General features: G+C 42.1%; 1 protein-coding gene across 1 annotated transcript; it reads left to right on the top strand.

Moving 5' to 3' along the window:
• The first annotated feature begins 634 nt into the window (after positions 1 to 634).
• Positions 635 to 22636, top strand: TMEM47 (transmembrane protein 47). The gene is made up of 3 exons (XM_075430370.1): positions 635 to 1132; positions 14315 to 14455; positions 19492 to 22636. The coding sequence occupies exons 1-3, from the start codon at positions 907 to 909 to the stop codon at positions 19668 to 19670; spliced, it is 546 nt and encodes a 181-aa protein (XP_075286485.1). The 5' UTR covers positions 635 to 906; the 3' UTR covers positions 19671 to 22636.
• The last annotated feature ends 2279 nt before the right edge of the window (positions 22637 to 24915 follow it).

Raw genomic sequence — 24915 nt, 5'->3', positions numbered from 1 at the left:
CGAACCAGAGCGTGTGCTCTTGACATCCCCCCAGCACCGCGATGCTAATCAAACTAAATAAACCGGGACGAAACGACAGCCGAGCAAAGCGCTCACCCTTCCGCACGCTCGAACCCCGGGTCAGAAACGCCGCCGACGGGAGAGGGAAGCGGGAATCGCAAGCACGTCCGCGCACGAACCACGAAATGCTGAATTATTATTATTATTATTTTTAAACCTTCCACCAATAAGTGGTGACCCAACGGTCACTTCAGGGAAGGAAGTTCACCTTGGTCAGGCGCCGCCGCTGCTGCCGCCAAGGCAGCCGCCCGTTCTACCCCTCCCCCCGGTTCCTCCCCGTTAACGCGGGGCCGGCGGCGGGGGCGGCTGGGGCCGGGGCTGCCCAGCCCCCGCCGCCCCCCCGACCCGGGAGCCCCCCTGCCCGCCACGCGTGACGCCTGCCCGCAGGGTCACGCCGCGCACGACCACGGGCCCGCCGCGCAGAGGGGGGACGGAGGCCGGCGGGGGGCAAAGTTCCCCCAACTACGCCCCGGCGGGGCGGGGCCGGCCGCGCCCCCGCCCGCACGGCGCGGCCGCTCCCGCCCCTTCCCCGGCGGCGGAGCGCGGGCCGGGCCGTGCCCCGCCGCTGCCTCCCCCGGCAGGGGCGGGCAGGGGGAGGAGCACGCCGGGCCGGGGGGAGCCGCCGCACCTGACAGACCGCGGCGGAGGGAGGGAGAGAGGGAGCAGCGCTGCCTGCCGCCTGCGGAAGCCTCTCCCCGCCGTTAGTGAGCGCTGGTCTCGTCGCTTCTCCCTCCCTCCGCCCCCCCCCTTCTGCGCGGAGCTGGGCTCTCGCTTCTGCTCCCCTCGGGGCCGGCGGCAGCGCGGCGTCCTCTGCCTCCTCCCTCCTCCTCCTTCCCTCCGGGCCCCATGGCTTCGGCCGGCAGCGGCATGGAGGAGGTGCGCGTCTCGGTGCTGACCCCGTTGAAGCTGGTGGGGCTGGTGTGCATCTTCCTGGCGCTGTGCCTGGACCTGGGAGCCGTGCTGAGCCCCGCCTGGGTGACGGCGGACCACCAGTACTACCTGTCCCTCTGGGAGTCCTGCCGCAAGCCCGGCAGCCTGGACAGCTGGCTCTGCGAGTCGACGCTGCACAGCGGTGAGACACGGCGGCCCCCGGCTCCGCTCCCCTTGTCTCCTCCGGGGCCACCCTCCCCCCCCCCCGGGCCGGAGCAGTGCCCGGGGCTCAGCCCCGCCGCCCCCCGCTTCCCCTTCGGGCTCCTCGCCTCGCCCGCTGCCGCCCCTGCTCCCCGCCCGGCTCCCCGCTCCGGCCGCCGGTAAAAGTCCCCGGCACCTTTGTCTTCCCGTTCCCGAGCCGCCTCGTCCATCCCCGTCTTCCTCACCCTCCTCCCTGCCTGCCCGGTCCCGGCGCTGCCCTCCCCTCCCCGGGCGGCCTCGCTTCTCCCTGCCCCGCGGGTCGGGGCGGCGGCGGCCTCCGTAGATAAACAGTGTGGGGTTGGGATTTTATTTTTTGGGAGGGGGGGGGGAGCACCGAGGGTCCGCGCCCGGCTCGCCCCTGTGCCTGCGAGCGGGTCTGGGGGGGCGGGAGGGGCGTCGGGCTGGCTTGTGGGGGCGAAGGCGGCGGCTGGCACCGCGTTTTCCTCTGGGTTCGCACAAAAGATCCCGAGTTCGGGCTAGTTTGGGTGATAGTTGTTCCCGCGCCGTGAGAAGCCGTTGGGGACCCAGGACCTTACGGTCCCGCCGCCCCGAGCCACCGGTCTGGGAAAGTCGGGGCTTCCCGATGAGACCCGCTCGTTATTTCGCCCCGAGTGCGGGCGCCTGGGCTCCGGTTCCCCCGCGTCCCCCGGGCCTCTCCGTGGCCGGTGCCGGTCTCCCCGTCCTCTGTTCCTCCGCACTCCTTTGTCTTCGCGCCGCGTTCCCCGTTTGGGATTACCGAGGCTGGGTCGTGCTCCGGCTTTCTGGGTCTTTGGTCGTAGACTTTTCTTTTTTTTTTTTTTTTTTAAATGCCATTTTACCATTGTTTGGAGTACCTAAAAAACGGGTCGTGAATGATATAAGCAAGCTGCCTGTTGAATATTTGCCGGTAAATTCTTTTGTAGTACTATAATTGTTTTGCTTTCCGTGGGTTATTTACTTTATGCCTGATGGCAACTTCTGGAGTCCCAACAGAAACATTTACAAATGCAGGCAGCCCCCCTTCCCCTCCCCTGCCCCCCCTCCCCCCCCCGTTTTCATCCCCATCCCTCTCCTCCGTACCCACGCTGTCATTGCCAAATCATCCATCGGGGTTGCTGTGAGCTCCGGCTGGGTAAATCACACGGGGACAAGATGTTTGTTTTGGGCGAGGGGCTGGCCGTGTGTTCTAGGTGCTTTCCTTTTTCCTCGCTTCTCTGAAATCCTGGTGTAGGTTCTGGGAAATAAGTGAGCTCTGCTTGAGTAGAAAGGGCACGGATTCCTTTGCTGCTGAGCTTTTTTTTTTTTCTGTCATTGTGTAGAGTAATATTTGAGGGTTTGAAGGTTGCTTGGGTTTTTTTTTTTAAATCACCTAGTGTCAAAATGACTTGTAAAAAAAAAAAAAAAAAAAAAAAGTCTGTTTCAATCAGTTACCAGGGTATCTACACAAACTTTGGAGAGCTTTCTTTTCTTTCCCCGGTATAAATGGAAATTTATGTAGGAATGTCAGCTTCTGTGTGTCTCCTTAGCAACGTGAATCCTTTGCCCCTTCTCCATGTCTCCTGAAATAGTATCCCCTTGATTGCAGAAAGACTTTTCAGATGGCTTGAATGAGAACCTGCTTCAAATCCCCCTCCCCCCCCCAGCATACTTTGTTGGACTCCCCCCCCATCTCCCTGCCACGCATGCGTGCGTACACGCGCACACACACACACACACACACACAAAGTGGGACGTTAAGAAAGCAGGACAGCTTATGGAACAGCATAAAAGGACAACAATATCTCTCATTGCTTTGTTGGTCACCTGTCCGTTCATGGGAAGGTGGAAGATGGATAGGTGAGGATGGATAGGAATGAAATGTGTTTTTGTTGGATACTGTGTTGAAAATTTGCCCTCTTCTGGTGCTTTCTTCTACTCTGTGCGAAGATTCCTGCCCGTCCAGTTTCATTCAGGTTCCTTGAATGAGCTTTACTCATTTTCCTTAGATACTTTCCAGTCTAGTGGAGCCAGGTTTCACAAGCTACTGGGGAAGAAGTGAATGATTGTTTTATTTGAGGTGGCTGGAATAAGCCCTTCACTTTCCTCATGTTCGGCACACAATGCTGCACTCTGAGGAGACCTGAAATATGAGAAACTGTACTGTTCTCCCTTTGCCTTCTGCTAGTGCATTACAATTCCCGTTAAAGTCAACGGGAAGGCTCCCAGTAAGTTCACCAAGTCAGACTGGGCTCGTATTTGGGACCATTTTCTGTTCTTCCCTTAAAATATTAAGCGCACTTTCCTCCTACACCGAGAATCTAGCAAGCGGTGTATTTTGGCGATAGTGGAGAGCTCCCACAGGGAAAGCTCTTTTAGCCTGACGCCAGTGCAAGCAGCTTTGTAGCTGGCTAGCTGTGAAAAGCAGTAGTACACGCAGGAAAAAGGCATCTTCACCCATGGTTTTAAGAGATTTACTTCATCATGCCTCGGAGGTGAGCCCCTCAAGTGGCACCATCAAGGGCAAGCTCGTGCTAGAAGCTGTTAAAGCATATTCGAGGTTTAATTAAAAACCTTGGTTGTAATTAGATGTAGCACCCCTGGCTGCTCTCAAAAGGGCAACTTAGTAGTGGAGAGCAGAAGGAAATGTACAGAGCATGATTACATTGGCTGTTATAGCAGGAAATAATCCTTCTTGGTTTTCCTTCAGCGTTGCTAGTGCTTGGAGTATGTGTTCTTGCATTCATTCATGCGCTGTTTCGAAGGCTTCTTTTTATAGCTTGAAAGCAATCCTTTGCTCTCAGACTGCTTTTAAAGTTGTGTAAGTACTTCACAATATTGCTGGTTCAAGTGTGTAAAATAGTGAGTCAAAATAATTTTTGGAAATCTGGAGATTGTAAAATATCTCATTTTCTTCTTTTTGAGTGTTTATGGTCTATGTAAAGCACCTGTTCAATTTCTTCCTGCAATTGCAGGAGCTAGAAAGGTATTCTTGCATATCCCTCGTCTCCCTTTTCCCTTGATGAAATTCTAAAATTCCCACTAATAGCAATTTCAGATGCTGAAAAACTAACAAAATTGCCAGTACAGAAAGCTTCGTGATAAAATCCTGAGATTCAGCAATGCTGCTTTACAGTTTTACCAGCTGTCTGGGCATAAAATTATTTTCTATGATCAAAGCTTAACTTGGCTAATGCACAAGTTGTCTTTAAGTCAGCTGTATTTTAAACTCATAGGCTAAACTTGAAAAAGAAAAAAAAAACACAAACTACTTACAGGATTTGGAGTGTTCATTTGGTGTCTTTAAACAAAATTTTTTTAGACCTCATTTGAAGTGGATTATATCTAATTTGTGATGGTTCATTTTCAGATCTATCAGGAGTGAAGAGTTGTGTATGAATATTTATTTCTATCACAGCATCTGCCTGAAATTAAATGCATCTTATGTGCCACTGCGTGGCGTGTCTGTACCTGTACAGGTAGTTGTCATCTTCCTGCAGAATTAATAACCGTAAATTTGAATTTATGCAATAGACTGCAGCCATTATAGTTCTTTAAATCGAAGATACGCAAATATGATGTGGAAGACATAAATGGTTCCATAGAATCTGATCTGCAGGTAAACATTGTGTATTTTGACTTCAGTACACATATATGCCATTCAAAGAAAACAATGGCTCCTTCGCAGCATTTCAGTTTATTGTGAAAATAGCGTATATAAAAATGTTTGAATGGCTTCATACTGGTTAACTGTATTTATTCTGCTTTATGGGGGGATGTATGACTTTGTTACTTCTCAACCTGTGTATTTGTTTACTCTACGTTCAGTTTTCTATAAGATCATTATACTCTAAGAAATGTCCATGAATGTTTGAAAGACAAAACAATCTCAAGGAAATAGGTACAACAGTGTCTCTGTTCGTGTTTAAGCTTAGTGGTGAGCAAACCATAAAGGTAAGCTTAACTTATAGCATAGTGCAGAAAAACAGCTTGAGTCTAATTTTGTGCTGGTAATTCTGTTCTAATTTCTTTTTAAAATTTAAAAAAAAAAGTGTCAGAGGTTGCTCATTTGGTAGCACTTGAAGGGGTTTATCCTTAATTATACATTACATGCAGATATGTGAAATAACATGGCTCAGTAGTCTTGGATGGTATCTGCTGGTTTTGAATCTAAGGGGTTGTTCCAAAGTGAAATTGCTAGCTCAAAAACAGCTTCCTCATTAGAAGATCTGGATCATTGCTCAGAGTTGATGTTGACACATATTTGTGAGAAGCTCAGTAAGGCTGATAGTTTGCTATAAAATAACATAAGAACAACAAATACAATTTTACTAAGTCTGAAGAAAGTGGCTCATACAATGTAAGGAGCAATTAATAAAACATTCCTTCTCATTTTGAAAACTGTAGTCTGTCATTTTACTCTCTTTAATAATAATCCTCAACACTTTAAATAAAGGTGGATATAAAATCAAAAGCCATACTACTTCAAACTCACAGTCCAAGACCCTGAGCAAGCTGATGTAACTTTGAAGTTGAGTCTGACTTGAAGATTGACCCTGCTTTCCACAGGGAACTGGGCTAGATGATCTCCAGAATTCCTTCCCAGCCTAAATTATTCTGTGATTCTGTGATGACTGATACTCTGTGTGTTCAGAATGCCTTGAATTTGTTAACTACCCCTCACAGTAGCCCCAGATAGAATATTTTATAAGGTATGCTGCCTCTTTTGCAAATGGACCAGTTATTTTAGCCTTGGACTTCACAAGGCTATGCTCTGTGGAAGCAGCAAATCTCAGATTCCTGTTTAGTAGCCTGGACCTTTTAGAATGATGGAGACTACCATTTCAGCCACCCTTCTCCAACCAGCTAAGAGATGTCGCTACAGCACATTTGTGTGTAATGTGTGAAGTTTGTGCGAGTCTATCTGATCAGTTCAAGAGAACCATACACCTTGTCATTAATAATAGTCTTAAAAAAAAAATAAAGAAAGAATTCTAGCCTTAGTGGGTTATTGCTACTGCTGTTGTTCATTGCAATTTTAAAATCAGTAATGTATCCTGTTGCTTTAAGTCTTGTTTATTTAATAAAGAAGTCTTGCACCAGTAAGTTAAAAGATGTTCCTTATGTTAGGGATAATGTAAGTGGTTTAAATATTTGATGAGATTTTATATTTAGAATCACGTGGATCGTAACCTTGCCTCTGTTACTGATTTGTGGCCAAAGATGACCACATAAGATTCAAGGTAACAAGCAGGAGGCAGGGTAAAGTCTATCTAGCTGTATTGCTTTATGTGTTTTCACTTGTTCTGTTCCGTTCCTGTAATACAAAGGCCATCGTTTTGATGGGAAGTACTCCTTGAACTGTTTTAAATGCTAATTGTTTTTCTCAAGGACCAATGGAATGAGTTATGAAAATTGCAAAAGATTGCCAGTTTGCTTGAAGCATGTTGGTAACTGGGAAATAACTACATTCCCATTCCAACGTGAAGCGTACTTCTTCAGATTTCTAAAATGTAGTAGTATATATAGAAGAGGTCAGAAAAGATGAGCTTTTCTTGAAAAGATTGTATAACACATCTCCCACACTTCTCTTCTAGTGACATAATTCTAAGATTTCCAGGTTTTTTGAGGTTCTTGGAGTTGCGTGTGTGTGCGTTTTGTCTTTTCTTGAATGAATGTAGATCCAATAATTAAAATAGCATAGTAGTGAGCTAATCTCAGAAGAGTACCATGTATCCAATGGAAGAAATGCCTGAGTACATGCTGTGCTATTCTGTGAATGAATTATAGATTACATGACTTTCTGTAATGCTGTGCTTGCCTTGAAGTTGTCAGTTGGCAAAAGTGATGTGCAGTGCATGTTGCCTTTAATAAAGGTCTATATAACGGCAGTGCTTAACTCTTTGTATGAAGATGCACTTCATTTAGAAGATTTTACTCTGTGATTTTAGAAATACAGGCAGGCCATGACTTGGAAAGCAGCTGTACAAAAAAAAAAACCCAAAGTATTTATATTTTGTATAAATAAGGAATGTAAGCTTGAATCTTCAGGAGAGATGTGTGTCGTGGGCAGATGAGCAAGCACCTGCTGTGTTTCAAGTTGCTCATCTATCTGTAACCCCCCTAGGCACTAGACCATCTTGTTGTCTTGCAAAATCTCCTTTGCACAGCAGCAGAGCTGCTTATCATATTTTTATTGCCTTTGTTCAGTGTGATCCCCTCTAGAGATGGGAGATAAAACGCGGTGGTGTCAATGCACACAGAAAGTTTGAGTCCAGCAGTCTTGGGGTCACACATAATCTGATGAACATGGCGGCTGTAATGGTGGCATCAGGCAGATTAATGCGGTCTGTGCCTTATGCGAAACTGCCACAAAGATCATCCTGAGAAACTGAGACGGTTTCTTCTTTGCATGCTGCTTGCTTCTCAGGGAACCAGGCTGTCCCCTGCACGCTCAGCAGCACCTTCGGGTGGAAGCCAGGGGAGCTCTGCCTGCCATTGACGGGTGAGAGGGGCCCGCACCATGGCTGCCAAGCCAGTGCCCCAGCCTAGCGAGCTTGTCCTTCCCCGGCTGAGGAGGGTTGGTGGTGGAACACCTCCTGCCAGCGGGCCGTTAGCTCACCTGGAATGGAGCTGTCCTCTTCCCCTCTGATCGTGGTTGTCTTGCTGTGGAGAAGAGGAAAGCCATAGGAGGAAGGGACCAGTTAGGTAAGAGGCACTTCAAAGGAAGACTCAGGTTTGGATTCCCTCCTGCCTATTTGTTCACAGACCCCACAGATCTCATGTTTGTCTTTGTCCAGCAGGAAGAAGAGAGCAGTTTCTATCTATGCTAGCGGTTAAAAAATTCTTCTGGGTAATGGGAGCAGAACTTCAAATCTGGAGCCGGAGCTGGGAAGCAAAGACCTTGCAGCTTCTGAGAAGTCCTCTCTAGTCCCTGGTGTATTGCAGCTAAAGAGGCGTCTGCCTTTCCTCCTTCATTAGTCATCTGCCATCGTTAGACATTAGCGTTTTGTGTCTGGGCAGGAAACAGGTGTACCTAGGTTTTCCCCAGTAAGCTGTTTTTTGACATGTCTGTGCGCTTTTTTTCATTGGCTGGCTCTGAATGACTCTCCGCTTGGCATCAGGAACACTGAATCATCCTACAAGTGTCTTGTACAGTAAATGGAGAATACCCGATGCCTTATGTGGAGCCTCTGAGTAATCCTTAGGAGGCACTTAGGGGTTTTGGCACCCAGCATAAAATGCTCAAATACCTGTTGGGGTGATGTCAGAGTCCTGGTGAATTAGAGCTGTGAGAAAGCCTCACTGTTATGCCCACCTGTGTTGTCCAAGACTTGGATTTTCAAGGGCTTTGTCCTGTGTGTGGATGAAGACCGATTTCTTAGGGAACAGCTCTGTTCGTAAATCTCCTGTTGAAGAAGCAGAAAATAGTGTTCTCTTCCACAAACAGTTTCTTTTCTAACCTATCTGTGACTGCACATAATTACTTCATGTGTTCGAATTCGTGGCTTTTTCAGAAGAAAGCCTTGGTGTAGAGGATTTGAGTTCTGTCTTAAGGAAATTATGTGTTCAGCCACAGCTGGCTGATTCCCACAGCTCTGGTAACACTTTTTAAGCATCTGAGTGACTTGAGGATCCACGTGCACAAGTCATTTTTATACGTTAGAAAAGTCTTATTCTCAATCCATAAAATAAAAAGAAAAGGTAAAAACCATTGTATGTCTGTGCAGCAGCTAGCAGTCATAAGCATACTATACAAACTGACAATGAGCAGAAAATATTTTTTTATTGCAATTTTTGTACAAGGCTCCACTATGGAGCGCTGTTGCTAGAGCACATTACTGGGGGTTTGGTATGAATCCTGCTAGAAACCGCTTCTCTGCAGTGTGCAGAAGTGTACACTACGGAGTCTCAGAAGACTGTAGTTGTGGTGCTGGCTGTATGAGAGCAGAGGAGTATGGACTGAGTAACTTAAGGACACTGGGCTCTCCAGCTTTAGCCAATGTCCCCTTCATCCAGAGCAGAATTTATCTGAGCAGCTCCTTAAAAACTGTCATTTTGGCTCAGGTGAGCTTCCAAAGGACTGACTTCTCCATGGGATAATTTTATGTGAGAACTGAATGGCCACTGCAGTACTTACTTTACCTTGGTATTTCCACTGAATTCGATGGAGCTTGGCTTTTCACAGAAGTCTGTGCGTCTGATTGTGCTGAAGAAAGGAAATCTTACTGATCGTGCGACAAATGCACTTTTGGAAACTAGATTCTACCTTTGTGTGTTTATATGATCGCTACACTTTTTAAAATTTTGTTGGCTATTTGATGGCTAAATTGATGAGTGTTAATAAACTTGGAAATAATTTTGAATATGAAGCAATTAGGAATATCTAGCTATCTTATTTATCTTAGTTGATTGTTATGACATTCAGTGGATTATATTTAATTTCTTACGTGTGGGTGCCTCAACTTTCTTTGATTTACTTGACACATTCTTTCAGATTCATTATTCTTGAATTTAAATGCTACATTACAATTTCTAAGAGTATTTATTGACTGATGGCAGGTACATAAGTGGAAGCTTTGCAATGAATCAGAGAAACTTACCTAGGAGTGTTGTGTTTTATTACTTACCAAGGTTTTGCTTAGTGCTAGAAGGAGGTCAGTGATTACCTTCATCATGTAACAGCTGCATGTGTTTTCTTACTTTAGCCTCTGAGAAGAGGACTCAGTGAGAAGCATTGTATGAAAGAAAGGAATACTTGATTGTTTCTTAAGAGCCTTACACACAAATGTTTCACATATTCTGCAGTGTGCACTTCCTTTACTATAGAATACTGTGCAAATAAAATATTTAATGTTGGGGGAACTTGCTGAAAACTTGAAATCTATGACAATGCCAGTCTTTTGTGTTGCTCTTTCTCATGTTAAAAAATGACCTAGTTATGAAAATAAACATTTTCAGAACTTCGAGATGTTTTCTCCTTCTTTTATGACTTTTCCTGATTTTATCCTAGTACTGAAATACTGTTTTGCCCAAGAAATAGAGCAGATAGAGCTGCTCTTAAGTAAAAATGAGTATACAGCTTAAAGCTTTGGGTCATTTCATTTGGGGGTAGAAGGGAGGAGAGTCACATATTTCAATGTGCAATTAACAAATTGTATCATTAAGAAACAGGCAGAATTTCCAAAGAGTGATGAGACCAAGCTGTCCTTACAACTTATGTATGAGGAATTAACTGAAAAGAAACATTGTCATCATGGTTTGGGGGTTTATTTATTCTTTTTTTAAAGAAGATGGTAATTTTAATAAATTTGCACCATCTATGTTTTGAAAATGTGTTCTACCTAGGTTCATTTTTATATATATTTCCAAATATTGAAATCCACATCCCTAAACTAATAGGCAGATTGTTGTAATAAAAATTATGCAAACACTATAATTACCATCAGAACTGCAGAATATATTTCCCATGGTTATAGACATTGTGATGCTTCTTGTGCTGTACAAAAACATGTTTGGATTTTCAGACCTAAAAATAGTATACATTAAGTGAGGCTTTTCTTAAGAAATCTGTCTTGAGTTCATGATTGTCGAAAATGTGTTAATTCTGGTTTTTAGATGGGATAGGTGGCAGTATCAGTGTAATTCTTAACATATTGCTAAAATGGTAGAACACTGGGAAAAAATCTAAAGTTATGCTTTCTGTTGACTCTACAGTTCTAAACTAACAAAGCAACTTAATTTGGACATGACTGTGAGATGACAGTGCTTTTTAAGATCTACAGGTTTATTAAGATTTATGGGAGTGCGATTTTACTGGTTCCTAACATTTTTCTGAGATAGTGAATGTGCGGTGTAAATAAACTGTAGCGATGTACAGTGAAGAAGACTAATGTGCATTCTTAAAGTGTAACCAAACTGTGTTTTGAATCCAGGAAACTAATAATTATCATCTATAAGGTCCCATTTTGCTCATGTTTATGCACGTTTCTGTCTCTGTGAGAACAAGCAGTCTCATTGAACTGCCGAGGCTCCTGAACTAGTGACTTATTTGCAAGATTGTTGCATGCCTAGAAATGGTGCAAGCATATTTTGGATATATTAAAGTAGGCTTGTGATGTTTATGTTCTGTGTACCAGTAACACTATGTAACAGAGCAATCTGTTGTTCTCATTTTGATGCTGTGTGTTATAAATCACTCCTGGGTAGTCCGAGGAAAGCTACAGATTTTTATTGTAGAACACTGTGTTTGCTGTCTGTGGTTATATTGCTGTAGCTGTCTAACTTACTTCTTCCTTCAGAGGTGGTGATTCAGTTTTCTTTGGATGTTTGTTTTCTTTTGTATAAAGTCCAGCGGCCTGGATTTTTTCTTAAAAAAGAATTGCTGTTAAGTAGAGGGCCTATGCAGAAGATTTTACTCCCTTAATCCAACGTAAGCTTTATTTTGTCACCATATCTAATGGCTTTCAGAATTGAAAGTTAACGTTTTTCTAAGATGACAAGATGATTTACACATGCAGTTTCCATGGTAGGCAATATAGGATAATTCAGTCTGGTATTCTTTGTGCTCTAATATCTGACCTTCCTGATGTTCTTCAACCAGAATCCCTCTCAGCTGCAGCCCAAGGCCAAGGCTGGTAGCGTTGTAGGCGCCTGTGAATGGAGGCTGGGGCTGAAACAAAGAGGCGATTCCAGACATTGTGGCCCAGAGCACAACGTTCAATACCTGATACTCAGCTAGTAGTGAGGAACATTAAGAGCCTCCGTTTTGTCCTGCTATCAGCATCACTGAGTAGGTTCTCTTACTCAAGAAATTAATTTTAACTAAATCAGTTCTTTTTTTAGTTGGGAGTGTAGGTGTCTTCCAACACTCGTTTGTCCTTTTACCTCCCACATCAGTACTATAGTAAGGTAGTTGGTTTATTTTTTTTAACCTTTCCAAAATACATAGATATATCTATCCTGGAAGTTAAACTATAGTCTAACTCCATGCTTGTATCATCTTTGCCTGAGATATTTTCACTTGTTTGGTAGTCTTGCCAGTGTGGTTTTGGAAAGCATATTGCTCATACTCAATGTTTTTTTCCATTTAGTTGCTACTCCAGTGTTGCACACCTTTTGTTTGCATTAGATTTTGGTGTCTGATCAATGTGAAGGTAACATTTAGTATTTTATTATTTGTAGTGGCTTTCAAAAATCTTAGTTTCTGAGTTTTTGTATCTGGCACTTTGATTTATTTAATCAATTTTGTATGGCTTTTAACTTTGGGGTGATAGGGATTTATGTGTCTAGCTTTTGTATCTGTGTAATTTTCTAGTGCAAGGATTCTTTCATGTTGTTCCAAAGTGGTCCATTCTGTTTATTTATTTCTGTATTTTATGTCTGTAATGCACTCTGATATTGGAAGAATACTTTCTAAATCTTTGGTACACTAAGCACTTGGTGCTTCTGAAGGATCCTTTCAACATTAAAAACCACTCTTCATAGTATTCCCGTCCATAACTAAAATCATATTTCCATCTCAATAACAGTAAAGCAGGGGGACACACAGCAAACTGATATTAGAGATTGCATGCTGAAGGTAGGAGAATGAGAGATTGTTCGTAGCCTTGGGTTTGGTCCACTAAGAAAACAAGGAGTAAAATAGCTTGGAAGGTTGAGTGCTTAGTAATTAAAATATCAGTTAGCAACATGCCTGGATTTATAAAAAGAATGAAAATAGATGTGTGTACTTGCAAAAACATGCCTTTAAAATAACTTCTATTTTAGCAATGCTTTTATAGCTCTTCTACTCACTTTCTTCTTTTAATCTCCTTGATCCTTGTTCATATAATATGTGAAAGCTTTTTGATGTTAATGCTGCCAGCCTTTCATTCCCAAACCCCACAGCTGCACTGTTGGTATCTTCAGCAGATTAGATCCATCTTGAAACTGGGTGTACTATTTTATAAGACACTTTTGCTCTTTTTGAAAAGAGGGTGTGGATTTTTATTGTTGTTCTTATTTTAGTGACCTTAAGATCTGTAAATTTATTTTGCAAATAATTGATCTCATTTTTTTTGAACTATGTAATGCATTTGGACGTTTTATGCTGAATATTGTATGGCTGCTAGTATTTTCAAAGTAATGAGAGGTGCATTGGATCTGTAGCTCCTTTTCCCACATGCTGATGTTAGGTCATCTTCCTTGAACTACTAAATAGTAGTCATAAACAGTAAACAGTGGTCTGAATCTTTTCCTTGGTGCCCATTATTGGAGAGAGACAAGGTGTTATGTACTCCTCTGCAAAGAAAGACAGCACAAAGCCCTTGTCTTTCTAAAAACCTACAGAAGGCCTTAAGTTACATCTTGGATGTTGTGTAGACCCATGATGGCCATCAGCTTTCAAATGGATTTTGTTCTGTGTGATTTATAAGACTACAAGGATATTGTTTGTAACTGCATCCATTATGTATGAAAATAACTAGAAGATACACTGGGCCAAATCCAGAAGTTGCTTTTGCAGGAATAAAAGAAAAACTGACGCTTTAGGATAACACACGTTTTGAAATGGACTTCAGATTTCACTCAGTCTGCATCTAAGGATTGTTACTGCCTTTACAGGAGCTTGACTTGGTTTTAGTGTTGAAATTTTTTTTTGTTATTATTATTCCTTTGAGCATCTCCTTCCTTTGCCTTAGTTTTGTTACTCATAATATGTGTCCTTGGTACTTCCCAAGTGACAGGTGTATATGATGAGCCTCCATGCTTTTCCCTGCCTCTGTCATCCTGATGAGCTCAAGTAGAGGTTTGACTTTCACTCTCTTCTGTGAGGAAGTTACGACAGACTGGGGGTCAGCTAACACACGCTAGCTAATCCTGACCCAGCCTCAATTTCTCATTCTAAATTGGACAAAAAACAGGGGAACAAATTATTCAGTCTTACTCGAGTCAAAATCCCAGCGAGGCCAACTAAGCCTTGCAAAAGTGTGGGAGGTTGCAGCACTTTGCTCCTGAGTTACATCTGTTTTGTAAAGGTGTTTCACTAATTAGGAGAAAAGAAATGGAAAGCACGGTTGTGTATTTACCCGAGCCTTGATACAGCCGCTGTGTTCTTTATATTCTGCTGTTTTTGTCAGGCCTGTGGGCTTGTGTTACTGAAGCTGTGTTGTTATTTTTTTCCCTCTAGACTGGCAGATAGCTACTCTTGCTTTACTGTTGGGTGGTGCTGCCATCATCCTCATAGCTTTCCTGGTTGGGTTGATCTCTATCTGCGTGGGATCTCGGCGGCGGTTCTACAGGCCAGTTGCAGTCATGCTCTTTGCTGCAGGTAAGGAGATTATCAGCACCATTACGAAAATTTTATGAGAGCAGCCTCTGTGTTGTGAAGGAAGACGTGCCTTGTTCTGCATACTAATTCAGAGGCGTTTGGTTTAGTTCTGTGTTAACTCCGGTGGGGTTTTTCAGGATACTGGTTCTGCACATCATTAATCATTTTTGCAGTTGCACTATTATTAGTTCATAAACAGTTATTTATTTGCATTATATTTATTGTTTTGTGACGTACATGCATCAGGGGGGAAACTACAGAGGATAAATCTCAAAGTACCGTTTTTAACCTGTGACTGTGTGCTGCTGGCTGACCCCATTTTTATTCCTCGTGCAAAGCCATTTCTGTTATTTTAATGTTCTTCCTTTTACAGTTTTAAAAGAGGAAAATTAATGCCCAAATGTGAACCCTTGAAGCCCTGCGTGTGAAAATAAACACGATTATGTTGCAAGGTGTTTATATATGACCCTGTGCCATTAGAAATTAATTTCATTGTGTCAGCTTGCTTGCTTAGTTATTAATTTAACAAGCTGTCACAGTGTAGTCCCTATTTGGTTTTAAAAACATGAAAATGGAGCAATTTATGTAAACTGTTACAAAATCTTAAGGGAGACCTATGAATCTGAATTGCCTGTAAGACTGGTCCAGTGAGGTACAATTACAATATCAAATCATTTCCTTTTGTACGTTCTGGTGTTGCGGGGCTTAGTCAGCACGGATGTTTCTGTTTCTCCTGAGATTCACCAAGCATGATTTGCCTTCATCCTGTCACTCATATCTGCATTGGAGCTGGCAGCTTAAGCCCCTTCTGATAGCCCATAATGAAGAGGATGACAGGACCTAGTCTTTGGGGTGTATTAAAAAAAAGCCGTTCACGAGGATATGAAAAGATAGGAGCGCAGAATTTGCAGGGTGTTCTGGAGTGAAACAAAGCTCGGGGGAAGGCTCCTGCTGCCCCCTGCTGCTAACGTTACCTTGGCCGAGCCGCAGCGCTTTGAGATGCACTTTGATTTGCTCAGGAGATATTGGTAGGTTATATTTAATTTGCTTTTAGGAAATGAGTTCAGCCGAAGTCAGATTTCCTGAGTGGAAATCGTATCTTTTTGTTCTATGTTTTTGTTCTACGCTTGGCTGAACAAATGAAGTAACTGGTGCCGTTATCTTGAAATTTGGTATTAATTCTGAGATTATAAAGCATGCCGGGAAGTTAACTTCAAAAGAAATGGGATTATTGAATTTCTGTAGTGATTTCTTATTTGGCTTTTGACTTAATTTCTTGTAAGTATAGTAACTTAGTAATTGTTCAGCCATACCCTGCCTAGCTTGTCATATTGCTTATTTAGTATATAGTTGTTTGTACTAAAAAAAGAAACAAAGCAAAAAATTTCCCTAAATCCTGCTGTTTGGCTTAAAGCCTGATCTGTTCTCCTCTTTATAAAATTAGTTCTAGTCTTGGGGGAAGGGAGATTTAATGCTTGCTTGCATCAGAAATGAAATTGTATAGGTGTTCACCTCTTTCCTTTACCCCTGTGTGTGTGCACATGCATTTTAAACAGCTGTGACCTGAACGATACAAGAAGAGAGATGATGAGGCCATGACAGCCTGCCCCATTCTTCTTCATTATCTGGCATATCTGAGGAGAACCCTTTTGGGATTTGACGCTGACATTGTTAGTGTCATTTCCTACCGAATTTGTCTTTGATGTCAGCTATTTTTAGAGGTGAATATGGACTGGCATATCTTGAAAGAATTATGGAAAGAATCTCCTGCTGAAGAGGGGAGAGTTGAGATTGCAGCACAGTGGAGTTTGTGCCTTGTGCAACTGTCTGTGGGTTCAAACCTTCACGTGTGGATTTCACAGACGATCTTTAAGGGTAACCGCCCCGACCTGCAAATGTGCTGGAATGACAAAATATTCGGTACGACTCTGGTTAGGAGCCTTCTCCCTGCCTCTGGAAGAAGGACACAGGATGAATTGCCCAGAGACATTTAAGTGATCTGTGTGGGTGTCAGGTAGAAAACGACACCATGTGGGAGAATGGACAAAATGGAAAAGTGGTTTCCAGGCACTTTAGAGTCCAAACAGTTGGCTCCAGGCATTTTTTTTCTTCCAGTTTTGGTTTTCTTTTTTCTTTTTTTCCCAGCTTCAGGTTTCAGTTAGTGACTCTGTAGGTGAGGAAGAAAGTTGACTGTCTGGGGCTGGAACAGATGATAAAGCAAAGAGACAAAAGAAAAATCGACACAGATACTGGGAATAAGCCAGCAAGCGATCAACAGATGTGAATGTGTTTAAAATACATACTGTCAGCTCTGTGTAATGCGAGGAGGAGCAGATAACAGAAAAACGTGGAGCACAGAGGCAGTTGCAGGACGCACTTTTGCAGAGCCGCCTTGGCTCATACAGCTTTTTGCAACATTTTTGATCTAGTAGAGGTCACTGTCTTACATACTTGCTGCAGTGTCTTAGTGCTCATGCACCAAACTGGCCCTGAAAGCAGCATCTTTAAAGTCCAATCTCATAAACTTGTCAGTGTCATGATATAGTTACCAGATAACTGAGTGCTAAATGACTTTTAATTTAGAGGTAGAAAGAGAAAGTGTAATTGTTAAAAGTCCGTAGAAGCAAAGAAAATGTAATTTAAAAGATATTTGACTTCTGGGGCTGTTTTAACAATGCTTAGAACAACAGCCTGTTGAGGTTAGTAAGCTTTTAACACAGTTCACAGGATGTTCTTATGTGTATGCTAGGGAAGCAGTGGCTAAGTGAAAGTATATGGGTGAAGGAGTAAAAAAAATGACAGCAGACAGTGTTTGGAGAGTACTTGGAGGATGTATCTTTCCATTCTGACAGCGCAGTTTCTGTATTGACCCAGCACAGAAGCTGCAGCCCCAGTTCGGGAAGCCACTGAAGAACTTGTTTGTATCCATTCATTTTAGGAAATCCTTTTTGACTTTGGATAGTCTTAAAGATGTGTCTGAAAGATGAGCATGTATTCAGGTGGTTTTCAGTGTGATCATTACACAGAATTGGAATACATAATCTTTTCATAAGATTAGGCGCTTCCCCTAGTGTACCCTGTCAAAATTTCTCCAGTGTTGTGCAGTATTTTCTGAGCTGGCAGACAAAAATTATATTAAAATGGAATAACACAAAGTAACACTTCAATAACTTTAGGATTAAAAAAAGTCCTGTGGATTTTGGTGTCCACATCAGAAAATCCACTATCCAAACATTATTCAGATTGTCAGTCTCAAGCACGAGTCCAAAGACTAGTCTGTAGGCTAAGTGGACGAGGAGGGGAGATGAAATTTCCAATGAGTGTTTTGTAAAGCATTATCACCAAAGGTGTGTAATGAACATTGGAAATCATTTCCCTGTACCAGTCCCCATCCAGAGGACAGGAGAGCATTAGTGTCCAGGGCTAATGAAAGGTGTCAGTTTGACAACACGAAAGAGTGCATGTGAGACTGAAAAGGTAAATGACAGATTTTGAATGTGCGAAGTGTTCAAGCGGTAGGAGAATATAATTAACGTTATTTTATTTCCCTGTAATTTCTCAGTGTAATTTCAGAAGGTCTTCTGTAGTCTGAAGCAGTCGTCTTTTCTGTTATCTACTGGCATTTTACATTGGTGCTGGCTTTATAGCAATTCTCTGAATAGTGTTCATTCTTCTTACAATACTTAATAAACTGTAAAAAATGGCCCAGTCAGTGTTAAAGAAAGTCATTATTATGGTATTACATTGCATAGCATTGAACTTTCGTCAGAGTATGCCTCGGGGCTGCAGATACCTAAGGATATGTTTAGCTTTGTGGATGTGCCCACCCTGCCTGTAATCAGGGGGCTGGGGTAGTTGGCAGAGGCAGTCACATGCTGAAGTCTTTAAAAATTGCTGGTGTCAAATGCTAGAAGGCAGTGCTGCGGTAAGGCCGTATCATTTATTTGAGGGGCAAAAAGGATGTTTTGGGCATTGCTGGGGTATTTAGTCTTTTGTGGGTGGCAGAACTAGAGGCCTGATTGTTCTTGTCTTCAAACCAAGTATAATTTTCACCTGCTTACCCTGGAAACTGTTGTCCCAATTTTCTGTTGACAGTGCGTCTGAATTTAAAAGTGAATGGACGCTGATGAAACTGAAATCTTCTTGTGAAAATTGGGTTTCTTCATCTGTGTACTTTCCTTTTCAGATTACTGCGTGTGGGTATTTTTGATGTAACGCAGTAATTAATAGGTTTGCTGAATTCCACTGCAGACATGTGGATCAGGCTGCAGGAGATCTGGCTCTCAAAGACAGTGCTGTAGAAACTAATGATTTTTAGGCTTTTTACTGCCTTGGGTTTGGTCTGTTTTATTAGCTTTTATTCATCATGAAGCATTTCTGACCCACCCTCTAAATTCATAATACAAGGCAATGTTCTGCCAGTTGGAATTTTAGTGACTGATCAAACTTTATAGATTCTTTGGTATTCTGCATAACAAGATCATTAATTTTGATTACAGTACATAGTAACGCATATGAAATATGTAATTCACTGAGGCTCTACTGAACATAAATAAGTATCACCTACTACAATGAATTATTTCTAGGCTAAGTAAATTATTGGATTCTGAGCTGTGTTTTCATAATAGTCGTTTATTCTTGCTTCTCTCTGTTTTGACTTATTTATAATTGCTACAGAATAAGTGATCTTAGTTTTGTTATTATGGAAGGAATAATAACTGCAAACGAAAATACAAAGGAGACAGAAAAGAAATGGGAAAAGATTGCTTTCACTGCTTATTTCTTGGGCATCTGAAGGATCATCATTATACTATTGCAATAACATTTGTTCATCAACAAGGGAGTAGGGAAGAACTGCTCTGTTCTCTGTGGATGAAATGAACGTGATATTTTTTGCCAAAAGAGCAGTACTTTCAAGCTAAAAATGCACCAAGAGCATTTTAAATGTGAATTTCAGTTGTGCAATGTTCTCCTTGTTTTATGGAAATGAATTAAGGCTGCTTCTGATATTTTGGTCTTTTTTTTTCCTCTTTCAGTTGTTCTTCAGGTGTGCAGCTTAGTCCTGTACCCAATCAAGTTCATCGAAACGGTCAGCTTGAAAATATACCATGAGTTCAACTGGGGCTATGGCCTGGCTTGGGGTGCAACTATATTTTCATTTGGGGGTGCCATTCTTTATTGCCTGAACCCTAAGAACTATGAAGACTATTACTAGAATCATTTAATGAAAAGAGAAGTAACAAAAGGATTACCCCATCTTTTCTAACTCACAGTTTTTTTAGAACACTTGTGGAGCACCAAACAGTCTGCTCTGTTGATAAAATAGCCTTTGCCTTTTGGGTGTGAACAATATAACCAGCTATTACAACCATTTAAAAGAACTGCAAACAGTAGGATTGCTGATCTTACATAGGCAGATGCTGCAAGCTGCTGATACATAAGCTTCGTTTTTCCTGACAGCAAGCAAAAGGATCTACGTGACAGCGATCATTGTGAGAAAACTAGTTGGAATGAGAATGCAGTGCCAGCATCTGCTATTGCCTTCAGGGGAGCAGCTGGTACAGGCTCCGTTCAGAAGTTTCCCTGTATCATAGAGGATTCACATGTCTGATAAGCAGGCAGTGGCATCTTGTACAATAGGCTGTGTCGGCCCCTTGTTACTTGCTCAAAAAAAGCTCTGAAGGAATTAGTTGCAAGTGACGGTGTTGAGGGCAGTGAATGTAACTGGTTAATGAGTTGTCTAATATCTGCATTCAACAGTCTTCTGGGAGAATAATAAAAAGAAACCCAACCCCAAAACCAACAAGCCACCAGCCACGCAGGATTTCATGAATTGGTAATTGCCATCACCGTGCCAGCTGTAGCAGATTGTTGAAGGAAGTCCAAACCTGGAGGCATGTGCCTCTGACTGTGTAGCTGGAAGTTGTCTCAGCTCTGAGTATTTTGCTGGGAGGGTGGAGATAAAGGGGAGTAGAAAAAGACCTCATCTGTCCCTGAGGCATCTGAAATGCATGAATGAATTGCAGTTGTCCTAAGTACCCATTTAACTTCCGAAAATTGTCATGAAAAGAATGCATATGGAACAAGTCTAGTTATATTTTTGAAAGGTATTCGTTAGTATAAATGAATATATATAATATAAATGCAGAGGGAGAGAGATGGTTCATCTTAAAATTGTAATATGAGCTGTGATGCAGTGGTTAAAATACTAACATTGTACACATTCTTGAGAGTCTTGGATTGGTACCTCCAATTTTGGTTGGTGTTAAAAAATAAACATAAAGTGGTTTGTCTTCTGTATATGCCCTTGTACAGACTCTGTGTTATGGGAAATGCTTAAAAGTTAAGCCATCAAGTTAAGGTAGTGCTGGATGAAATAACTACTTGCTATTCCATGTGTAATCTAGTACTTACTAAAAATTGTTTTCTAAGGCTGTTGCAAAGAAAAAACTGCCATTTTTTAAAAATCTTGTTAGGTTGCGAGTGTCTCTGATCATCAGGAATACAGCTGAGACCCCATCATGTCCATATTAAACCATTAGCACCACGGGAGGCAATATCTTGTTTTTAAAGGCTGAGTTTATAATGGTCTGGCTGATGATTATGTACATCTAATTACTCCTTGCTTAGCATGTTTCCCACTTAAAAACATCTAGAGACTGTACACCTGAGATGAAACCCAAGATTAAATAGGGAGAACTTTTACATGAATTTAATCCGCATCACTTTTATTTTTGTTTACGATTTGCTTATTTGGATATTTTCAATTAATTATGAACATATTTTTATACAGTTTTAATCTTCAGAAATAACTATTTTTTTTAATGGAGAAATTTAAACTATATTCTATATGGACCTCTGCAAAAGCAGAAATGCTGGGGTTGGACATCCACCTCTATACAAACGGTTTTGCTGGTGCCACAGAAAAGACTGCTGAATTACTTGGTGCTAAGGCTGCATCTGCAGTGTCAGTGCCAGTGCCACCGTCCACAGGGCACAGAGGTTCTGCAATGACCGTGGGCGTGCAGGGCTGCCTTTAGGAGGTTGTTGTGAAAGTATTGCTGATGTATGGAGGTGGTTTATAAAACTCTGGGGCTCTCTGGAGTTAAATCTTTGCTACCGTGGCAGAATATTCCATATCAACAGTCTTTCCAGGACCAGTGGTGATTAATTAGATTAGATGGAGCAAAATGATAGCTTGACTTGAAAGGGATTGTGTGGCAATGCCAGGAGAACAAAAAGGATGGGAGAAAAAATTATGTCCACTTGTTTCACAGGTGCCAGAGAGTCTTTGGAACTCTGATTTCTTTTTTTCCTGAGACTGACTTAAGGCGGATATTCAGTATATAGTTAACTCTGTATCTTTCTGAACAGCTGTGTAGTTCTGCTTTTATTTAGCAGCATGGAGAGCGTTGTAGTTTGGCATAGGACTTAGGTTAACATAGAGAAGACCACTGTGAGAAGATTGCTGTACCTTTCTAGGGGGACGGTGTTTTGGTGCTGACACTGCATGGCACTTTGCCTACACTAACAGGAAGGTACAGTGCTGAACCCATATCGTATCCACTAATTTATCAAATCATTTTGTTTTATGTAGAGTTTGAGCAAAAATACGGCATATACAAATTAATGGCATGAGCTCTGAAAGTCACCCGGCTGTTAATATGAAAGGTGTTCAGGCAAAAAAATCTACAAACATGAATGCCTAAAGACAAGGTTCTTCATCCATTTTGGCATCAGAGATCTGATTTTCAGTCTCAACACCTGCTTTTTCTCTTGAAGATAATGCAATCTATTAGGACACACCTCTCAAACTCCTCAGGTCCTTTGCGTTTGGGCATCTAGTATGTGGGTTTAGGTACCTACCTTTAGCTTATGTTGCTACTGCCATTTCTTCCCCCCCCCCCATTGCCAGTTTTGGCAAGCGTTCTGTTTCTCAGCACTGAACTAAAAGTAAATACAACATTATGCTGATTTTTTTTTCCAGACACGAAAAGGATACATATCTGTCTTGAGTGTACGTACGACAAATTAATTATTTTGTATGTTGAGCTTCTGTCATGCCACCATTATTTCAGTTGTTTAGCTTTATCTCACTGGCAGGATGATTCTCTCACACAACAAATCCATTGTTTTTCTTCCAAATATATATGAATAAATATATGTATAGCAAACTTGCAAGCAGGGCTAGTTATTTGTATTTTTTAAGCTTAAAGTATACCGTCTGGTGCTGACAAGTACCTGGCACCTCTTCTGGAATTCTTGCACAACTTCGTTTAGCTTTTGTAAATTTTCAAAACAAATATAGAGAGACCTATGTGTTTGAAATATAAATGATATATATGGATTAGCATGTAACTGTATATTATTAAACATGCAATGAACTGACTGGTAAGTGAACTCTAATCTTATGGCTAGCAATGTAATTTATTCAGACTGTATTTTTGTACAGAGCAGTGCACACTAACCTATTGCCTCTGTGTCCTCTATAATGCCTAAAACTGTGCCTAGAAATTTCATTTTTGTCTTTAAAGGAAAAAAAAAAAAGACAACTAAATGCTTCATGTTGTTGATGGTATTGGTTTTTCTGATGTTGTTCTTTATTTATTTTTGAGAAGTGTATGGTATGTTTATTAAATGAATCCATCAAAATACGATTCGTTTTAAATGGTCATTGTTAGCAGGGAAAGACACATGTTTTTTTATCAAAACTTTTAAGTTTGCAGTTTTAATACCATTTCTGCATTTCACGATTTTTGTAGCTTACATAAAATTATATGTGAAAAAGTAACTGAAATAAAAAGATTGTTACACTAACAAAATGTACCTGTTTTGCTCTGAGTAGAATATGTATGCAGCTGAAATGGCGTGGTTTTCTGTTGTGCAGGCTGAGAAGGAACAGTCTGCTTAGGCTAATGAATATGCCAGGTATTCAGTTACCACACTAAAGGAGTCTTACCAAAATACATGCAGAAGAGAGGGAGGCATGCACGATCTTGCTGATGTAACCCCTCCGTCTCACCTGGCCATAGCACAAGTAGCACAGGGTCCCTGTCTGGGTGTCAGGCAGCCTGTACTGCCTTTATGAAAATGCAAGTATTGTAACATCAGAAAACCAAATTGCTTTCAATGTGGTAAATAGCAGGGCCATGTGTTGAAATGAGAAATCTGTACTGAGCACATTGTTCCAGTGGGGGAATTTATTCGTTATATCAGGTTTCTTTTTCACGTTTCCAATGACAAAGACTTTTTTCCATTTCGACTCTGAAAGCCAGGTTACTTTCCACGCTGAAAAAACCCAAGATGCTGTTTTTGAACCTGAAACATGGTGTTGCAAAAATGGAAAAACATGTTTAAAGCACTGAAGATGTGATACTGTGTTGTTTCTACTGTTTGGTAATGTGCTGCCATCCTGTGCATTGCTGGGTACCTCTCACGTGAGAGGCAACAGGGCGAAGGAGAGGCTGCCAGCAGAAAGCGAATGGAGAATTGAGGGGCGAAGCCTTGGCTTTGTTGGACTATCGCGACGAGCGAGTACAGGCACGAGGGTGGGGTGCACAGAGTGGAAGTCAAGTAATGGAAAAGGAATTCGGAGCAGGGGAGTGAGCACGATGGGCAGCGGGCATGGGAGGAAGGGCGGGAGATTTGTTTGCTTTTGAACTGCAAGTACAATGAGGGAGGAAGGTCATAGCGAGCTATGAACCCACAGCCACTGGGGAGCGAGGGAGCAAGCTGGAGGTGGTGGAAGGCATATTTCTTGAAATCTGCATTAAAATTCTGGTTGTAGTAAGCGTGGCCTTAAGAGGCATGTTGTCCAAAGGTTTGACCTGGGTTTAATGCCCAAATTTTAGGTCATATGCATGCCTTCGTTTTGGCAAAAGCTCAGGGGCCCCTTGGCTTACCAGAGGAAGAAATTAAGCATGGGGTGAGGGTGCCTGACTCAAACCTTGTCTATCCAAACATGCTGAATGATAAGACCACTGGCCTGGCGTGAGCTGGCATGCCCTCGGTGCACCAAAGATATCCCAGCAGACTTGACAGTCTTGAGCAGCATCTCACAACATGTTTGGTATCCACCAGAAAAGTAGGCCTGCGCTCTGCTGCTGAAGGAGATGAAGTGTGGCGTACACTGGATGTACGGCATGTTGTGAGCAAGAGAGAAATGCATGGAAGATAGTGTATGAGCCCAAGTTTGTTCCTACCAAAATGCAGTTTGAACACGAGCAAGCTACAGAGCACTTGGTGGAAACAAATGGTTTGAGGTCTGTGAGTGATGCTGAAAACTCGAGCATACAAACTTGGGCAAACCTAGCCAAAGCAAAACTCTTTGGGACTTTACAAAATCTTTTAAGTTCGTATTTTCGTGTTTTGTCTGTGGGCAGGGAGTTGTAATGCTTGTTTTTTTCTGTACCTTGTAGGAGTACTTCCCAAGTCAACGTTTTTGTGTTAAATGTATAGGT

Source organism: Opisthocomus hoazin, chromosome 1 (genome assembly GCF_030867145.1).
Source record: "Opisthocomus hoazin isolate bOpiHoa1 chromosome 1, bOpiHoa1.hap1, whole genome shotgun sequence".
NCBI lineage: Eukaryota > Metazoa > Chordata > Aves > Opisthocomiformes > Opisthocomidae > Opisthocomus > Opisthocomus hoazin.
Note: the sequence above shows the minus strand (reverse complement) of the source record. Positions and strands in the feature narration are given on the sequence as shown.

Excerpts from the sequence above, each read along its gene's own strand:
- TMEM47 (XM_075430370.1), top strand. The coding sequence starts at position 907 with ATGGCTTCGGCCGGCAGCGGCATGGAGGAGGTGCGCGTCTCGGTGCTG. Across the intron at positions 1,133-14,314 it reads CGAGTCGACGCTGCACAGCG|ACTGGCAGATAGCTACTCTT; the intron begins GTGAGACACGGC and ends TTTTCCCTCTAG. Across the intron at positions 14,456-19,491 it reads AGTCATGCTCTTTGCTGCAG|TTGTTCTTCAGGTGTGCAGC; the intron begins GTAAGGAGATTA and ends TTCCTCTTTCAG.